The sequence below is a fragment of the Lonchura striata genome, chromosome 3 (genome assembly GCF_050655825.1).
Source record: "Lonchura striata isolate lonStrDom1 chromosome 3, ASM5065582v1, whole genome shotgun sequence".
NCBI classification, from domain to species: Eukaryota; Metazoa; Chordata; class Aves; order Passeriformes; family Estrildidae; genus Lonchura; species Lonchura striata.
Genome location: NC_140705.1, coordinates 1,243,017 through 1,259,684, shown reverse-complemented (window position 1 = coordinate 1,259,684; position 16,668 = coordinate 1,243,017). Strand labels below are relative to the sequence as shown.

General features: G+C 53.4%; 1 protein-coding gene across 6 annotated transcripts in view; it reads left to right on the top strand.

Annotated features, from left to right (window-relative positions):
* Positions 1-12,276, top strand: part of OTOF (otoferlin) — a 122,172-nt gene extending 109,896 nt beyond the window's left edge. For all 6 annotated transcript variants that reach the window (XM_085574226.1, XM_085574227.1, XM_085574230.1 and 3 more), the window contains 5 exons: positions 3,418-3,516; positions 7,171-7,412; positions 8,553-8,731; positions 8,878-8,978; positions 9,745-12,276. In XM_085574226.1, coding sequence (XP_085430352.1) covers positions 3,418-3,516; positions 7,171-7,412; positions 8,553-8,731; positions 8,878-8,978; positions 9,745-9,925 — 802 coding nt within the window. In that variant the 3' untranslated portion in view covers positions 9,926-12,276. The remainder of the gene's footprint in view (positions 1-3,417; positions 3,517-7,170; positions 7,413-8,552; positions 8,732-8,877; positions 8,979-9,744) is intronic.
* The last annotated feature ends 4,392 nt before the right edge of the window (positions 12,277-16,668 follow it).

Genomic DNA, 16,668 nt, shown 5'->3' with positions numbered 1-16,668 from the left:
CCCTGCAGATCCCGATCTTTCTTGCCCGTGTGAACTTGGGAATTCTATCGTTCCCGGGGCAGAGCAGAGTGCCCAGCCCTGAGCCTCTCCTGGGCATGGGCAGGGTTATCCCAGGGCAGTTTAGATGGAGCTTTTCCAGGAGGTGATGGACAGCAGGATGGGTGGTGGAGGCCACTGGGACAGCCGATCATTCCAAGCAGGAAAAAGCAGGCACAGGCAGCGCACGGAGGGGGAAGAAGGACATTTCTGCCCTCAATATCCCTTCTAGTTCTTTCTCACCCTGCTGGCCTTGGTCCTTTTCCTGCCCCCAGTGCCGGGATACAGGGATGGCACTGGGAATCCCGACGGGAGCCAGCACGGGACGGGCAGGAGCAGAAGGAGAACAGGAAAAGGTGGAGGAACCCCACGGATGGGCTCAGCCAGGGCACTGCCAGAGGGAGATCCCGAAGGAGGGGGTTCAGGAGGCTGCAAATCCACTTCCCTCACCTGGACACTCCCTGGCACGTCCAGTGAGGTGCGTGGCCACGCGTCCTGAGCCTCCCTCCAGCCTCCCCTCGCTGCAGGAGCCAGGATTCCGCCCTCCCCGCTCCCACCGTGGGAGCCACTTCCTCTGTGTGGCAGTTTTGGTTTGAAACTGGGTAGAAACGGTGATTTTTCTGTAGTCCACTAATTTTGCTAATTTGGGAGTTTCTCAATTTCGAGATTTCTTGGTTAAAGTACTAAAGAGTGTGGCAGGTTTTGATATTGGTTAATTACTAGTGTATATGTTTCTTGTTGTGAGATAGGATTAGAAGAAAAGTACAGCAGGTTTAAAACTTTAAAAGGGCATTAAAAAAATTATTTATAGTGATTAAAAGGGAGAAAAAAGTAGTAAGAATTAAGACAAACTCTTAAAAACATTTTTCCTCTCCCTACAACTTTTTTCGTTTTCTACTGATAATGTAAAGAAACGAAACCTAAAATTTCTGGTCAGTTTACTGCTTCTAAAGTAGTCTCTTTTTTATTATTATTTTTTTAGTTTACTTAGGGAGAGAAGTCCTTCTTGTTAATGTTATGGAGACTTCTTTACAAGAGGAAAACCAGTTTTCTTGAGGTTCTTAAATTGGTCTTAATTAGCAGCCACCCAGGGGAAATCTGCTATCGTTAAGTTCTTATTTTCGACAAGCCTTCATAAATGAGCCACAGCTCATTTATGGATTACATTTATGGTTTATGTTTCACCATCAAGAAATTCCCAGCCAAGCAGAAGGGACGGGAAGCTCCCCAGCCAGCTGGGAATTCCCTGAAGACCCCAAAAACCTCCTGGGGTCCTGAGGGGGACTCGGAGCCTGTTCTGTGGCGGGGATCACAGCCCTGTTGAGTAAAGTGGGGAGAGTGGGAACAAAGTTGGGCTCTGGTTGTTTTGCAGACCCAATTTTGGTCAGAAATCTCCTAAAATCCAGTTCTGTGCTGCCCCACTGAGCCTTTGGCGAGCTCTTTGCAGAGGCTGGGAGCAGAGGAGGGAAAGCTCCCCTTGGTGCTTGGCTCTCCCTGGTGAGACTGATCCGAGAGCTCAGGTGGAGATCCTGGAATCATGGAATGGTTTGGGTGGGAAGAGACCTTAAAGCTCATCTTGTTTCACCCCCTGCCATGGGCAGGGACACCTTCCACTGTCCCAGGGTGCTCCCAGCCCCATCCAAGCCTTGGGCACTGCCAGGGATCCAGGATTCCAGCTGCTCTGGGAATTCCCACCCTGCCAGGGAACAATTCCCAATTCCCAATCTCCCACCCAGCCCTGCCCTCTGGCACTGGGAGCCATTCCCTGGCTCCTGTCCCTCCATCCTTGTCCCCAGTCCCTCTGCAGCTCTCCTGGAGCCCCTCCAGGCCCTGCAGGGGCTCTGAGCTCTCCCTGGATCCTTCTCCAGGTGAACACTCCCAACTTTCCCAGCCTGTCCCTATAGGAAGAGTTCTATCCCTGTAATCATCTCCATGTTTGGGAGCCCCTCCTGTCCCTGATCCTGCCCTCTGGACCCCTGGGACAGATCCCTGTGAGCAATTCCCTGTTCCTGGCAGCCAGCCCTGCTTCTGACAGCACCACCCCATCTCCTCCTATCTCATTCCCCACTCCCATTCCTGTTCCCATTCCCCATTCCCATTCCCTCCTATCCCATTCCCTGCTCCCATTTCCCGTTCCCATTCCCTGCTCCCATCATTTCCCACTCTGATTTCCCACTCCCATTCTCTGTTCCCATTCCCTGTTCCCATCCCCTCCTATCCCATTCCCCATTCCCCGCTCCCATTCCCCACTCTATTGCCCGTTCCCATTCCCCATTCCCATTCCCCATTTCCATTCCCTGTTCCCATCCTCTCCCATCCCATTTCACATTCTCATTCCCCGTTCCTATTTCCCATTCCCACTCCCTGTTCCCATCCTCTCCCATCCCATTTCCCGCTCCCATTCCCCGTTCCAATTCCCCATTCCCATTCCCCACTCCCACTCCCTGTTCCCATCCCTTCTTATCCCATTCCCTGTTCCAATCCCCTCCTATCCCATTTCCTGCTCCCATTCCCCGTTCCCATTCCCCATTCCCATTTCCCGCTCCGATTCCCTGTTCCCATCCCCTCTTATCCCATTCCCTGTTCCAATTCCCCATTCCCCGCTCCCATTCCCATCCACTCCTATCCCATTCCCCATTCCCTGCTCCCATTCCTCACTCCCATTCTGCACTCCCATTTCCCGTTCCCATTCCCCATTCCCATTCCCGTCCTCTCCTATCTCATTCCCCATTCCCCGTTCCAATCCCCTCCTATCCCATTTCCCGCTTCCATTCCCATTCCCCGTTCCCATTCCCCATTCCCATTCCCATCCTCTCCTATCCCATTCCCCATTCCCATTCCCATCCTCTCCTATCCCATTCCCCATTCCCCATTCCCATCCTCTCCTATCCTCCCCATTCCCCGTTCCAATCCCCTCCTATCCCATTTCCCGCTCCTATTCCCATTCCCCATTCCCATTCCCACTCCCCATTCCCATCCTCTCCTATCCCATTCCCCATTCCTTGCTCCCATTCCGCACTCCAATCCCTGTTCCCATTCCCTGTTCCCATTCCCCATTCCCATTCCTATCCTCTCCTATCCCATTCCCCATTCCCCGCTCCCATTCCGCACTCCAATCCCTGTTCCCATTCCCTGTTCCCATTCCCCGTTCCCATTCCCATCCTCTCCTATCCCATTCCCCATTCCCCGCTCCCATTCCTCACTCCCATTCTGCACTCCTATTCCCCGTTCCCATTCCCCGTTCCCATTCCCATCCTCTCCTATCCCATTCCCTATTCCCCGCTCCAATTCCACACTCCAATCCCTGTTCCCATTCCCTGCTCCCATTCCCCGTTCCCATTCCCGCTCCTGTGCCTCACCTCCTCTCCCTCCCTGGGGCAGGTACGAGCTCAGGGTGATCGTGTGGAACACCGACGAGGTCGTCCTGGAGGACGACGACTACTTCACCGGCGAGAAGTCCAGCGACATTTTTGTCAGGGGGTAGGTACAGCCTGGAATTCCCCCGGCGCCTCCTCCGCCTCTCCCGGGGCGGGAGTGGCGCACGGGCGGTGCTGGGGAACCCAAATCCAGCCAGGACTGGGTGGATGTGTTCTCACCTGCTGCTGTGCCACGCTTGGAGGCGGGACTGGAGAGTTTGGGGGTCCTCGCCCCCTCTCTGGGGAGAATCCAGCATGGAGAGGACACGAGGGGGAGGGTATAGAAAAAATGTGGTGAATCCCAGATTCGGGAAGAAGTGATGGTGTCTGCTCCAGATCAGAAGGCTGAAGGACAGCTTTACTAAAACTATACCATATTGCATTAATATAGTATTTAAAGAGATACTTTCCTATTCTACATACTCACTTCTTACTTACCTAAGTAACTCAAACTCGTGACTCTGCTGAGAGCCCGAGCCACAGCTGGATCCATTGGCCACTGACCCCAAACAACTTCCCCAGAATCCAATCCAGCTGCTGAGAGCCACAGCTGGATCCATTGGCCACTGACCCCAAACAACTTCCCCAGAATCCAATCCAGCTGCTGAGAGCCACAGCTGGATCCATTGGCCACTGACCCCAAACAACATCACCAGAATCCAATCCAGCTGCTGAGAGCCACAGCTGGATCCATTGGTCACTGACCCCAAACAACTTCCCCAGAATCCAATCCAGCTGCTGAGAGCCACAGCTGGATCCATTGGTCACTGACCCCAGACAACTTCACCAGAATCCAATCCAGCTGCTGAGAGCCACAGCTGGATCCATTGGTCACTGACCCCAGACAACTTCCCCAGAATCCAATCCAGCTGCTGAGAGCCACAGCCACAGCTGGATCCATTGGCCACTGACCCCAAACAACTTCCCCAGAATCCAATCCAGCTGCTGAGAGCCACAGCTGGATCCATTGGTCACTGACCCCAAACAACTTCCCCAGAATCCAACCCAGCTGCTGAGAGCCACAGCTGGATCCATTGGTCACTGACCCCAAACAACTTCCCCAGAATCCAATCCAGCTGCTGAGAGCCACAGCTGGATCCATTGGCCACTGACCCCAAACAACTTCAACCCAGTCATCACTGCAGGTGAACAATCTCCAACCACATCCCACATGGCCAAAACAAAGGAGCAGAGATAAAGATTGTTTTCTCTTCTCCTCTCTGTGCTTCTCCTGAGAGACAGAATTGTGTCTCTGTCCAGAGAATGTGAATGCCACAGAAGGGACGATTGTCTCATCATCTTGGCCAGGTTCTTGCTGGGGGTGTTTCCTTAGAGTCTCTTTCTTGCCTCTGCTGAGATTCCAAAGACGCTGCTGGCATCTCCTGCCTCGCCTCCTCCCCTTGGCTGCATGTGAAAAACGACAACCGCCTGTTTTGAAATTTTTAAATGATTTAATCGTAATAAAATAGTTATAAAAATAGTAATAAAAACTGGAGCAATAAGAATTTGGACAATCAGAGTTAGGACAATAAAGAACAATAAAAGCAAATAATTACGGACATCTGCATGCTTTCCTCTTGAAAGTATGGCTCACTAACAAAGGATTAACCCTTAAAAGCAGCAGCCTGTTGAATATTCATATATCTCATACATGATGCATAAATTCTTTTCAAAGGGTGTTCTCTGGTTATCATCAACTTCTTCCCCTCAATCCTGGTGGATCCTTAAAGGCAGAGAGGAGGTGGAGGAATGTTTGTCTTTTCCCATAAGGAGGCAGTAGCTCTTTAGGTGTCTTGTTGCTGTTACATCTGTGTGAATAATCTCTTGATTATCTCATCCCTTTCTTGAGCTTGTTAAAAAAATATCTCACCTCGCATCGTTTCTATTATAACATTATAACCTAAAACTGTATCTACCACACTGCTTAAAAAGGGCTAATACAGTACTACAAAATAACTTTCCAACGTAACACATCTAGTATTCTGTTTAGTATTTGCAGAGAGCCAATAATTTAATATGCATTTTCCACCCTGCACATCCAGTGGGCCCCGCTTGGAGCTGCTTGTCTGGAACGCCCCTGGGGTGGTTTTGTCTCGGGGTCCGGGATGTCGAGGTGACCCCGAGAATGTAAAAAGTCTTTTTCTCCCACCCTGTGCAGCCAAAGAAAAAGTCTGAAACGTGTAGGGTCAGCTTCTCAAGGTTGTTTATTTTTCCTTACCTACAGCATTCTTTCTCTGACCCACTGAGCTCCATCTAGCAGGTCGCCCATGGCATTCTGTCTGCCCTCTAGGGCAGTGTTTACGTTTCACACCAAAAACAACATTTACTATGTTTACAATATTGTGCCAGTATCTATAATTTATGTTAGACAGTGTGTCTCTGCCTTAAACCAGTAGAAACCTTGGGCAGCACCAGAGCCCAGCCAGGGCTGCACCCAAAATGACCCAAAATGGCCCCAAAATGCACGAGCGCTCCCGGGGCTCTCCCTGGGATCAGTTCTGCTCCATTGGCACCTTGGAGCTCATTGTCCCATTCCAGCTCTAGCCCATCAGTCCCATCCTTGTTTTTCTCTCTTTATTCCACGTTGTTTGTGCTCCTGGGCTGAGGTTTGGATCATTTGTCCTTGGTGCCCAGCTGGAGCAGGAATTGTTTTGTCTCCCTGCTCTGTGCAGAGATCTCACCATCCCATAATGTGAAGCCCAGATCCACCCACTAAACCAGCACAGAATGTGAAAAAAAATAAAAGTTAAGACCTGAGGCATCGCTCGGTCCCCTCTGCCCCTCGCTGAGCTTCTCTTGATGTCCCCTCGTGGCATCTCCACCCTGCCAGCGCCAGTCCCAGAGTCTGGAGCCAAGCTGGTGGTTCTTGCTCTGGTGGTTTGTTCCCATCTCTGCCTCACCCTCCTACAGCTGGAAGGGAAAGCCCCTTCCAGAACTTCACCGCACCACAGAGTCATGGAATCATGGAATGCTTAGGGTGGAAAAGGACTTTAAACCTCATCCCAGCCCTTGCCATGGACGGGGACATCTTCCACTGTCCCAGGCTTCTCCAGGCCATGGTTCTCTCTCAACAGACAAATCCCATGGGATGCAGGTCCAAGGAATCCAAGCAAAACCCTGAGCTCTGAGGAGAACTTGGAGCCATCCCAGCAGCTCCATCCCTCTGGAATGTGAGGAACTTTCATCCCTGGAAGTGTCCAAATCCAGGCTGGACCAGGCTTGGAACAGTTGTGGACACTGCCAGGGATTCAGGGGCAGCCACAGCTCCTCTGGGCACCCTGTGCCAGGGCCTGCCCACCCTCACAGGGAACAATTCCTAATTCCCAAAATCCCACCCAAATCTCCCCTTTTCCAGTGGGAAGCCGTCCCCATTGTCCTGACCCTCCAGGCCCTTGTCCGAAGTTCTGATCCCTTTCCATCCTGCTCTGCTCCAGCCTCCCCAGCTTTGCTCCCAGCTCCTGCAGAATTCCTTCACATCTCCTCACCCAGGCTAAGCCCTCGGACAACCCCTTGAACCTCCTTCTCCTGAAGTTCTCTGTTCCCTCTGGCATCCTCCTGCCCCTTGGATCTGCTGCTGCCGTGTCTGGAGCAGCCCCATCCCCTTCTTCACAACTTTTAGGTCCTTCCAAACCTGGAGACACCAGGACAGGGTGGTCCTGTCCCCTCTCCTGTCCCACATAAACCTCTGCCCCCCATCTCACCTCCCTGGGCCCTGCAGGTGGCTGAAGGGGCAGCAGGAGGACAAGCAGGACACGGATGTCCATTACCACTCCCTCACTGGTGAAGGCAACTTCAACTGGCGCTACATCTTCCCCTTCGACTACCTGATGGCCGAGGAGAAGATCGTCATCTCCAAGAAGGAGTCCATGTTCTCCTGGGATGAGACCGAGTACAAGATCCCCGCCCGCCTCACCCTGCAGGTCTGGGACGCCGACCACTTCTCGGCCGATGATTTCCTGGGTATGTGGAGGGTCCAGAGCGTCCCACAAACCCCTTGAGCTGCTGCTGGGTGGAGCAGGTGGGAGGAGAGGGCAGGGAGGGTCTGCAGGGGGTTCTGGTCGGGCTGGATCCATGGGCCGAGGACAACTGCCAGGTCCTGAACTAGGGTCACACCAACCCCACCGAGCGCTCCAGGCTGGGAAAGAGGGGCTGGAAAAGGCCCTGGGGGTGCTGTGCCAGCAGCTGGACATGAGCCCAGGAGTGGCCAAGAGGGACAAGAGGGACAGCTCTGGAGGGACAGCAGGGCCAGGGCAGTGCCCGTCCCCTGGGCTGGCACTGCTGGGGCACCTCCAGGGCTGGGGCAGCTCTGGGCCCCTCCTGCCAGGAGAGACCTGGAGGGGCTGGAGCGTGTCCAGGGAAGGGAACGGAGCCCCAGGAGGGGCTGGGGGAGCTGGGAAGGGAATGGAGAGTTCCTGAGGAGCTGGGAAGGGAATGGAGAGCTCCTGAGGGAGCTGGGAAGGGGCTGGAGAGTTCCTGAGGGAGCTGGGAAGGGAATGGAGAGTTCCTGAGGAGCTGGGAAGGGAATGGAGAGTTCCTGAGGAGCTGGGAAGGGGCTGGAGAGTTCCTGAGGAGCTGGGAAGGGGCTCAGCCTGGAGCAAAGGAGGCTCAGGGGGACCTTGTGGCTCTCACAGCTCCTGCCAGGAGGGGACAGCCAGGGGGGGATTTGGGATCTGTTCCCAGGGAACAGGGACAGGACAAGGGGAAATGGGCTCTGGCTGGGCCAGGGCAGGCTCAGGGTGGGCAGCAGCAGGAATTTCTGCCTGGAAAGGGAGCTCAGGCCTTGGCACTGCCCAGGGAGGGTTGGAGTGCCCGTCCCTGGAGGTGTCCAGGGAATTCCTGGATGTGGCACTCAGAGCTCTGGGCTGGGACAAGGTGGGGATTGGGCACAGCTGGTCTGGGAGGGATTTTCCAACATGCGTGTTTCCACGATTCTGAGATCCCTTTCCTCCACTGCTGCTGTAGCCAAGTCACCCCATTTCTCCTCCCCAGAGGTGCTTTAATGCTGCTCCCCAGGGCAGGAGAGGCTGGCCCAGCCCATCTCCAGCCAAAAACTCGGCCTTTTTGGCATGCCAACCTCTGTCCTCCCCGTTGTCCTGCCAGGGGCCATCGAGCTGGATCTGAACCGCTTCCCCCGAGGAGCCAAGACGTCCAAGCAGTGCAGCCTGGAGATGGTGACCAATGAGGCTGAGCTGCCCATGATCTCCATCTTCAAGCAGAAGCGGGTCAAGGGCTGGTGGCCGTTCGTGGCCAGGGACGAGAACGACGAGCTGGAGATCACCGTAAGGATGGGGGAAAGGGAGGGTTTGCCTCCGGGGCACCGCGCTCTTGTGGGCACCCTGCATCCCCCCACATGGCTTTGCTCCCTCGGGACCCTTGTGCCCCGGGAGCGCGTCCCAGGCCTCAGCGCAGCTCTCTGCTCCTGCAGGGCAAAGTCGAGGCTGAGCTGCACCTTCTGACAGCGGAGGAGGCTGAGAAATCCCCCGCTGGGCTGGCTCGCAATGAGCCCGATCCCCTGGAGAAGCCCAAGTGAGTAGGAGAAGCCTCTCTGCAGCAGGGACCTGGGATTATGGAATTCTGCTCCCACCTGGACTGCTGCGTCCAGCTCCGAGCCCCACAACAGGAAAGATGTGGACCTGCTGGAAAGGGGCTAGAGGAGGCCACGGAGATGTTCTGAGCCTGGAGCCGGGCTGGGAGAGCTGGGGGGGCTCACCTGGAGAGGAGAAGGATCCAGGGAGAGCTGGGGGGGCTCACCTGGAGAGGAGAAGGATCCAGGGAGAGCTGGGGGGCTCACGTGGAGAGGAGAAGGATCCAGGCAGAGCTGGGGGCACTCCCCTGGAGAGGAGAAGGATCCAGGCAGAGCTCAGAGCCCCTGGCAGGGCCTGGAGGGGCTCCAGGAGAGCTGCAGAGGGACAGGGGACAAGGATGGAGGGACAGGAGCCAGGGAATGGCTTCCAGTGCCAGAGGGCAGGGCTGGCTGGGAGATTGGGAATTGGGAATTGTTCCCTGGCAGGAGCCAGGGAATGGCTCCCAGTGCCAGAGGGCAGGGCTGGCTGGGAGATTGGGAATTGGGAATTGTTCCTGGCAGGGTGGGCAGGCCCTGGCACAGGGTGCCCACCCTGGATCCCTGGCAGTGCCCAAGGCCAGGCTGGACAGGGATTGGAGCAGCCTGGGACAGTGGAAGGTGTCTCTGCCATGGCAGGGAGTGAAACAAAAAAAAAAAGATGAACTTTAATGTCCACGAATCCCTTTCCTACGGTGGTGGAGTAACGATGGGTGTTTGGTTCCCCTGCAGCCGCCCGGACACGTCGTTCATCTGGTTCCTGAACCCGCTCAAGTCCATCAAATACCTCATCTGCACCCGCTACAAGTGGCTCATCATCAAGATCGTGCTGGCCCTGCTGCTCCTCATCATGGTGGCCCTGTTCCTCTACAGCATGCCCGGATACATGGTCAAGAAGCTGCTGGGAGCGTGAAGGGCTGGAGCCTCTCCCGTGTCCCCAGCCCCAGGCACAACCTTCCCAGCTCTGTGTCCTTCTCCTCCCCGTGATCTCTGGGCAACCTGGGGTATCTCCTCCCTGCTGCTGCTGCTGCTGGATCTCCTCTTTGCCTTCCTTCTCTGGGGGTCCCACTCAGGCTTTAGTGCCAGGGGAATGGGGCGGGAGGGTGGCAAAGATCCCCCAACTCTGCAGCCCGCACCGGGGCTGGGAGAAGTGCCCAGCTGGCTCCTGTGGGAGTCTCCGAGGCCTCTGCCCGCTGGAGTCGTGGCTGGTGCCTTCCGGGGAATCAGGGGAAGGAAAGGGGAGCTGGGGCTGCTCACTGGAGCTGTGGGAGGGAAAGGCTCCGTGGAGAGACGTTCGGAATCCAGGATGGAGCAGAGAGCTGGGATGGAGCAGCTGGGGACGTGCCAGCCCCAGCAGAGAGGGCACAGAGCATCCCCAGTGCCTGTCCCCACTGCCAGCACCATCCCTGCTCCACTTGGAGGTCTGGAAAATCACTTTCCCTGGCACAGAGATCTGTCCCACCTCAGGAATGCTGGACATGGTTCCTAGCAGAGTGAGGGGGCACAGAGCATCCACCATCTCCACTGCCAGCACCATCCCTGCTCCACTCGAAGCTCTGGAGGTCACATTCCCTGTCACAGGGATCTGTCCCACCTCGGGAATGCTGGACATGGTGCCCAGCAGAGTGAGAGGGCACAGAGCATCCACCATCTCCACTGCCACCACTGTCCCTGATCCATTTGGAGCTCTGGAGGTCACATTGCCTGGCACAGGGATCTGTCCCACCTTGGGAATGCTGGACACGGTGCCCAGCAGTGAGGGCACAGAGCATCCCCAGCACCATCCCCACTGCCAGCACCATCCCTGCTCCACTCAGAGCTCTGGAGGTCACATTCCCTGTCACAGGGATCTGTCCCACCTCGGGAATGCTGGACATGATGTCCAGCAGAGTGAGGGGGCACAGAGCATCCCCAGTGCCTGTCACTCCACTTGGAGGTCTGGAGGTCACGTTCCCTGGCACAGGGATCTGTCCCACCTTGGGAATGCTGGACACAGTGCCCAGCAGAGTGAGAGGGCACAGAGCATCCCCAGCACCATCCCCACTGCCAGCACCATCCCTGCTCCACTCAGAGCTCTGGAAAATCACTTTCCCTGGCACAGAGATCTGTCCCACCTCGGGAATGCTGGACATGGTGCCCAGCAGAGTGAGGGGGCACAGAGCATCCACCATCTCCACTGCCAGCACCATCCCTGCTCCACTCGGAGCTCTGGAGGTCACACTCCCTGTCACAGGGATCTGTCCCACCTCGGGAATGCTGGACATGGTGCCCAGCAGAGAGGGCACAGAGCATCCCCAGCACCATCCCCACTGCCAGCACCATCCCTGCTCCACTCGGAGCTCTGGGAAATCACTTTCCCTGGCACAGGGATCTGTCCCACCTCGGGAATGCTGGACACAGTGCCCAGCAGAGTGAGGGGGCACAGAGCATCCCCAGTGCTTGTCCCCACACCACTCACAGGTCTGGAGGTCACATTCCCTGGCACAGGGATCTGTCCCACCTCGGGAATGCTGGACACGGTGCCCAGCAGTGAGGACACAGAGCATCCCCAGTGCCTGTCCCCACTGCCAGCACCATCCCTGCTCCACTCGAAGCTCTGGAGGTCACATTCTCTGTCACAGGGATCTGTCCCACCTCGGGAATGCTGGACACGGTGCCCAGCAGAGTGAGGGGGCACAGAGCATCCCCAGTGCCTGTCCCCACACCACTCAGAGGTCTGGAGGTCACATTCCCTGGCACAGGGATCTGTCCCACCTTGGGCCCAGCAGGTCCCACAGAGAGCCCCGGGGTTGACCAAGGGCAGACCCTTCCCTTTCTCCCCACAGCTCCAGCAGAGACTGGGACGTGTCCCACAGCTCAAACATCTTCCCAAGGTCACCCACCCCGAGGTGGCCGTGGCTGCACATCGCCAGGGCTCACAGCTCCTCTGGCACGGTGTGAGCTCAGACCCCCACTGAAGAACTGAGGATGTCTCCAACGTGTTTTGATGAGGATATTGCTGTTCCAATCGCTCAATAAAAAACAGTTTTCACATCCGGGCTCTCGTGGTAGTGGGTGTCATGCTTCGATTCTGACCAAGCGCCAGGCGCCTACGGAAGCTGCTCCTTCAGAAAAAACAATTAATAAAGGGTTCATGAGCTGAGATGAGGATTGGGAGAAAAGCACTCTAAGGGAAAAACAGGTTCAAATTTAAAAGTATAAAATCAATTTATTATTAACAGAGTCAGAGAAGGATAATGAAAAATAAAAGAAGCTTTTAAAACATTCTTTTTGCCCCTAAGCCCTTCCCTCTTTCCTGTGAACTATTAATGCACGGACTCAGATCAGTGGGGATACTGAGACGTTTATTGCAAGAAAAAGCTGGTTTTATACACTTCTTCAAGACACAGTATTTCCTTATTTCTTCACTAAGCAACCTATCACACATTGCCACGTCATCAACATAATTTAACGTCGTTACACACGAGTGATCACGTGTGTTCACTCATCCAGCAGGCCCCTGCAGGGTCCTCTCTGTGGTGGCTTGAGAGGCCACCTAGAACAGAGGCTAGACAGAATTAAAGGAATAAAAAAGCAGGGATTTCTTAAAAGGCCTCAAAGGATACACTTTGGGCAGCACAAGAACCTGGTCGTGGCGACACCCAAGGTGGACACCAGGTCACGAGTTTTCACGCTTTTATAAGTTTTGGTCCATTTCCATGTTGGGGTAAATTGTCCAATTCCAGCTCCAGGTTCTGCAGTCCCATCCTCACAGATTTCTCTCCTCAATTTGCTGTTTTTAATACTTTTCCATACTCAAGGCATCATCCGTAGGGTGTCTGACACGTCGCATTTCTTCCCCCCGAGGTCAGGCGGAGACAAGCTTCTCTGTGCTGCCGTGGCCTTCTGCAGGCGCGTCCCACCGCCTGTAGATCAATTCCATCTTCTGTCTCTGCTCACACCTTCCCACAGACAGGGCATGGGGGGTTATGGTCAATTTGATACTCAAGATTTTGTTCTGTTTGCTTAGGGGGAGGAGGCTTTCTCTGCTATGCCATGGGGTCCTTCCCATGGGCAAAGCAGTTTTCCCAGAACTTATCCATGGAGTGTAATCTTTTATGGATAGGCTGCGCTAGTTTGGAATCGAGGGCCCTCACTCTCTTTCTTTGGGTCTCCCACTGGATTACAGCTTCCCTGGGCATCCACTCGCTCCAACGTGAGCACTTTCCTTACGGACTGCGTGTGGATCTCTGCATCTCCCGTGGGCTTCGTGGATTACTGGGGGACAGTTTTTATTCACCATGGTCCTCTCTACGTGAGGTAACTAATGCAAAACCAGCGCACACGGCTTGCAGAAGAATCCCAGCTCTGACTCCTGCAGCACCTCCTCCACCTCCCTCCCCACTGACCTTGGTGCTGCCACGCTCTTTTCTCTTGCGTGTCCTCACTTCTTCCTCTTCTCCATCTAAAAGAAAAACCGCTGCCCGTAGGTACCAACAAGTTTCACTAATTTGAAATTCTTGGAGCACCCCGCAGCGCCGAGAGGTTTGATTTTGTTTAGGTTCTGCTTTTGGGGAATCACTCGCCGTGTTTCTCCTGCCACCGGCGTGGGGGTGTTGGCGGCACCAGTATTATTTAACGCCTCTCTTCATGTGGGGCGCTGGGAAGGAAAAGTCGCCGCTCCCCCTGCCCTTCTGCCCATGGAGTGGCTGGCTAAGGATGGCCAGGAGGACAAAGCTCACTGCAGACCAGGCTGAAATAGCGGTGGCAGAGGCGGCGCATCACTGAGCGCCGCACCAGGGTGCCGCAGCGGCACGCCACCCCTGAAGAAACGGCAGGAGCACCAGTTGTTTTGATTTTCTTCTTAAATATGTCATCACAGAGGCATTGCCAACCTCTGCAACTGGCCCAGCAGCATCTTCAGAGCCAACAAAGATGGTGGAAGCTTCCAGCAGCTTCTCACAGAAACTACCTTTGTGGCCCTCTCGCTACCAAAAATTAGGCCATGTAAAACCCACTGTAGAGGGGAAAGCCCTCGGCACTGGCCACTTTTCCTTTTGTCTTTCTCAGCTCTGTCCCGCTGTTTCCTGGGAAGATTCCTCTTGGAATTCCTGCTGCCCTTCCCTTTGCCCTGGGCCAAGAGGGCAGCTGGGCAGGGACTCGCGAGTCGGGGCTCTCTGGTGTCTGTCAGAGGGAGGAGACAAGGAGAATTCCCAGGGCTCTGTGTTTCCCAGAGCTCTTCCAGGGTGTGGAGGAGCATGTCCACCTCCCAGCACAGCTGGACAAGCAGCAGCTGCTGCCCCTCAGCTCCTTGCTCTCCCCACAGCCCTCCCAGTCCAGCCCCGATGCTCCTCCACACCGACGTCTTCAGTCTGGACCGAGCGGTGGAACCATGCGCGTGGAATCGTGATTAGCTTGGAAAGAATTACAACAATTTATGGGCACAAGATCCTGGAGAAAACAGGTACCTGGATTTTCTATCATCGCTCGTGAAGCCCAAAACCGGGCAAGAAAATAAAACTCTATAGTCAGACGGCTTCAGAGCAGGTATTGGTTTATTCAGCACTGGGAGTGTGAGGGATCTCTCTGCCAAAAACTCACTCAATCTTCTCTAGCCTACAGTTATATTTTATAAGTTCTTCTGCTCAGTGTCACAATTACAACATATCATTAGCGTATTCATAATTGCATAAAGCCGTGTCATGGTTTTACAACAGTTTGTTGCCGTCGTGCGCGCGTTGGTTCCTTCTGTGGTCGTTGTCAGTCTTCAGGTGGTCTTTTGATGAAGTCTTCTGTAGTCTTCCTCACGTTTGATCTTTTTACCACGATCTTTGCTGCATGCCTGGCGCTTCTGGTTTTTCAGTCTAACTTGTTCTTAGCTGATTTTGCAGTTTGCAAGTTCCGTTAAGACTTGCTATCTTGCTCTTGATGGCGTTTGTTATCTCCCTTGCCCTGTTATCTCGTTTGCTCTGATACCGTGTTTGCTCTGATATCTTGTTTGTTCTGATTTCATGTTTGCTTTATCTTGCACTTCTTGTTACAATATCACTTGTGGTTAACCTTGCGATACATACTGCTGGTTTTTGGCTCCGTTTTTTCTTTGTCGACGTTGAGATTGAAGGCGCTCGAGAGGACAACTCGTGTTTGGACTCAGATGTTTATTGTTTCTTATCTCTATTACAAATCATGAGTTCTACAGCATTCTACTACCAAGCTACAAAACGGCCAACTACCTTTCAAGACTTACAAGGTCTTTTAAGGCTCAAGTATCCAAATAAGAAATGACACTTAAATTATTCTCACTTTTAACCCAATAACTAATCACTCAAAGTCTGCCATGTGGACTTTTCTGTCCAATTACAAAATAGCACCCAAACCCATGGAGGAGAAGGTGAAGAAGGAGCAGCCACTGTCCTAAAATCTCCATCTTAGCTGAATAGATATTATTATATCCTAAAACCCCAAACTCTAAGTTTTCCATTGGTCACTGACCCCAAACAACTTCCCCAGAATCCAACCCAGCCATCACTGCAGGTGAACAACCTCCAACCACATCCCACGTGGGCAAAACAAAGGAGCAGAGATAAAGATTGTTTTCTCTTCTCTCTGTGTTCTCCAAGAAATCCTGAGAGTCAGAATTGTGTCTGTCTGTCCAGAGAACATGAATGCCACAGGTGTGGCAGCAGAGGCTCTGCTCCATTCAGGGTCTCTGCTCCAGGAGCAGCGTCCCTGTTGTGGCATAATACCATGAGTTGGACTGGACTCCCACAGTTTATCCCCCTTGTCCCACCTTAGGTGTGAAAAATACATATTGCATTAAAATAACATTAATGATTTTAATGTTAAATAATAAATAATTTGCTCTTCGCAAATATGAAAATTAATACTAAATGCGTTGCAAAGTTAGACTGTATTAATCTCTTTTGAGTGGTGCTGTTTTAATCTCTTTTAAAAAGTGCAGTAAATATAGTTTTGAAGCTGTAGCATAATATTAAAATAGAAACTATGTGATGTTAGATACTTTATATAACTAATTCAAACATTTAAAAACATAACCAAAAAATCCTTCACATTGTCCTATGGAGATAAAACTGAACACAAACACCCGGTGCGCCTCCGAAACCTATTGTCAGGAGCAATCCCTTAATTCCATTACACCTACCGCAGCAATCCGCTTAGGGGAGCTGAGGATGTGCAGCCTGGAGAAGAGCAAGGTCTGCAGAGCTGACAGAATCTGCGTTATTTAAATGATTTTGAGATTGTAAAAGTCTCTGTCAGCCCCGCTGCCAAAGCAGAAGCCATAATTGGTCTGTGCTGGTTTCCAGGTTGTTTATTCTGTTGATCTCTCACATGTTCTGCTGCCCTGCCCAGCTCTGTCCTGCAGGGCAGCGTGTGGGGCTCTGCCCTCAGTGGGATGTGACAAACATTCAATACCAGAAACTCCCTGGGCTGCATTTACAAGAACGTGCCAATATCTGTCACCTACGTTGGGCAGTGTGTCCCCAGCCTGAACCAACAGAAAAATGCCAACACCACAGTGAGACATGGAGGGCATGAAGAAGGAGAAAAAGGACAAGACACACCCAATTTCCTCCAGCTTGTCCCCTTTGGACCCCTTGTCTACAATCCAAAAATTTTACTTTTGCACCCGTGCCACACTTAATTATTACTGATATC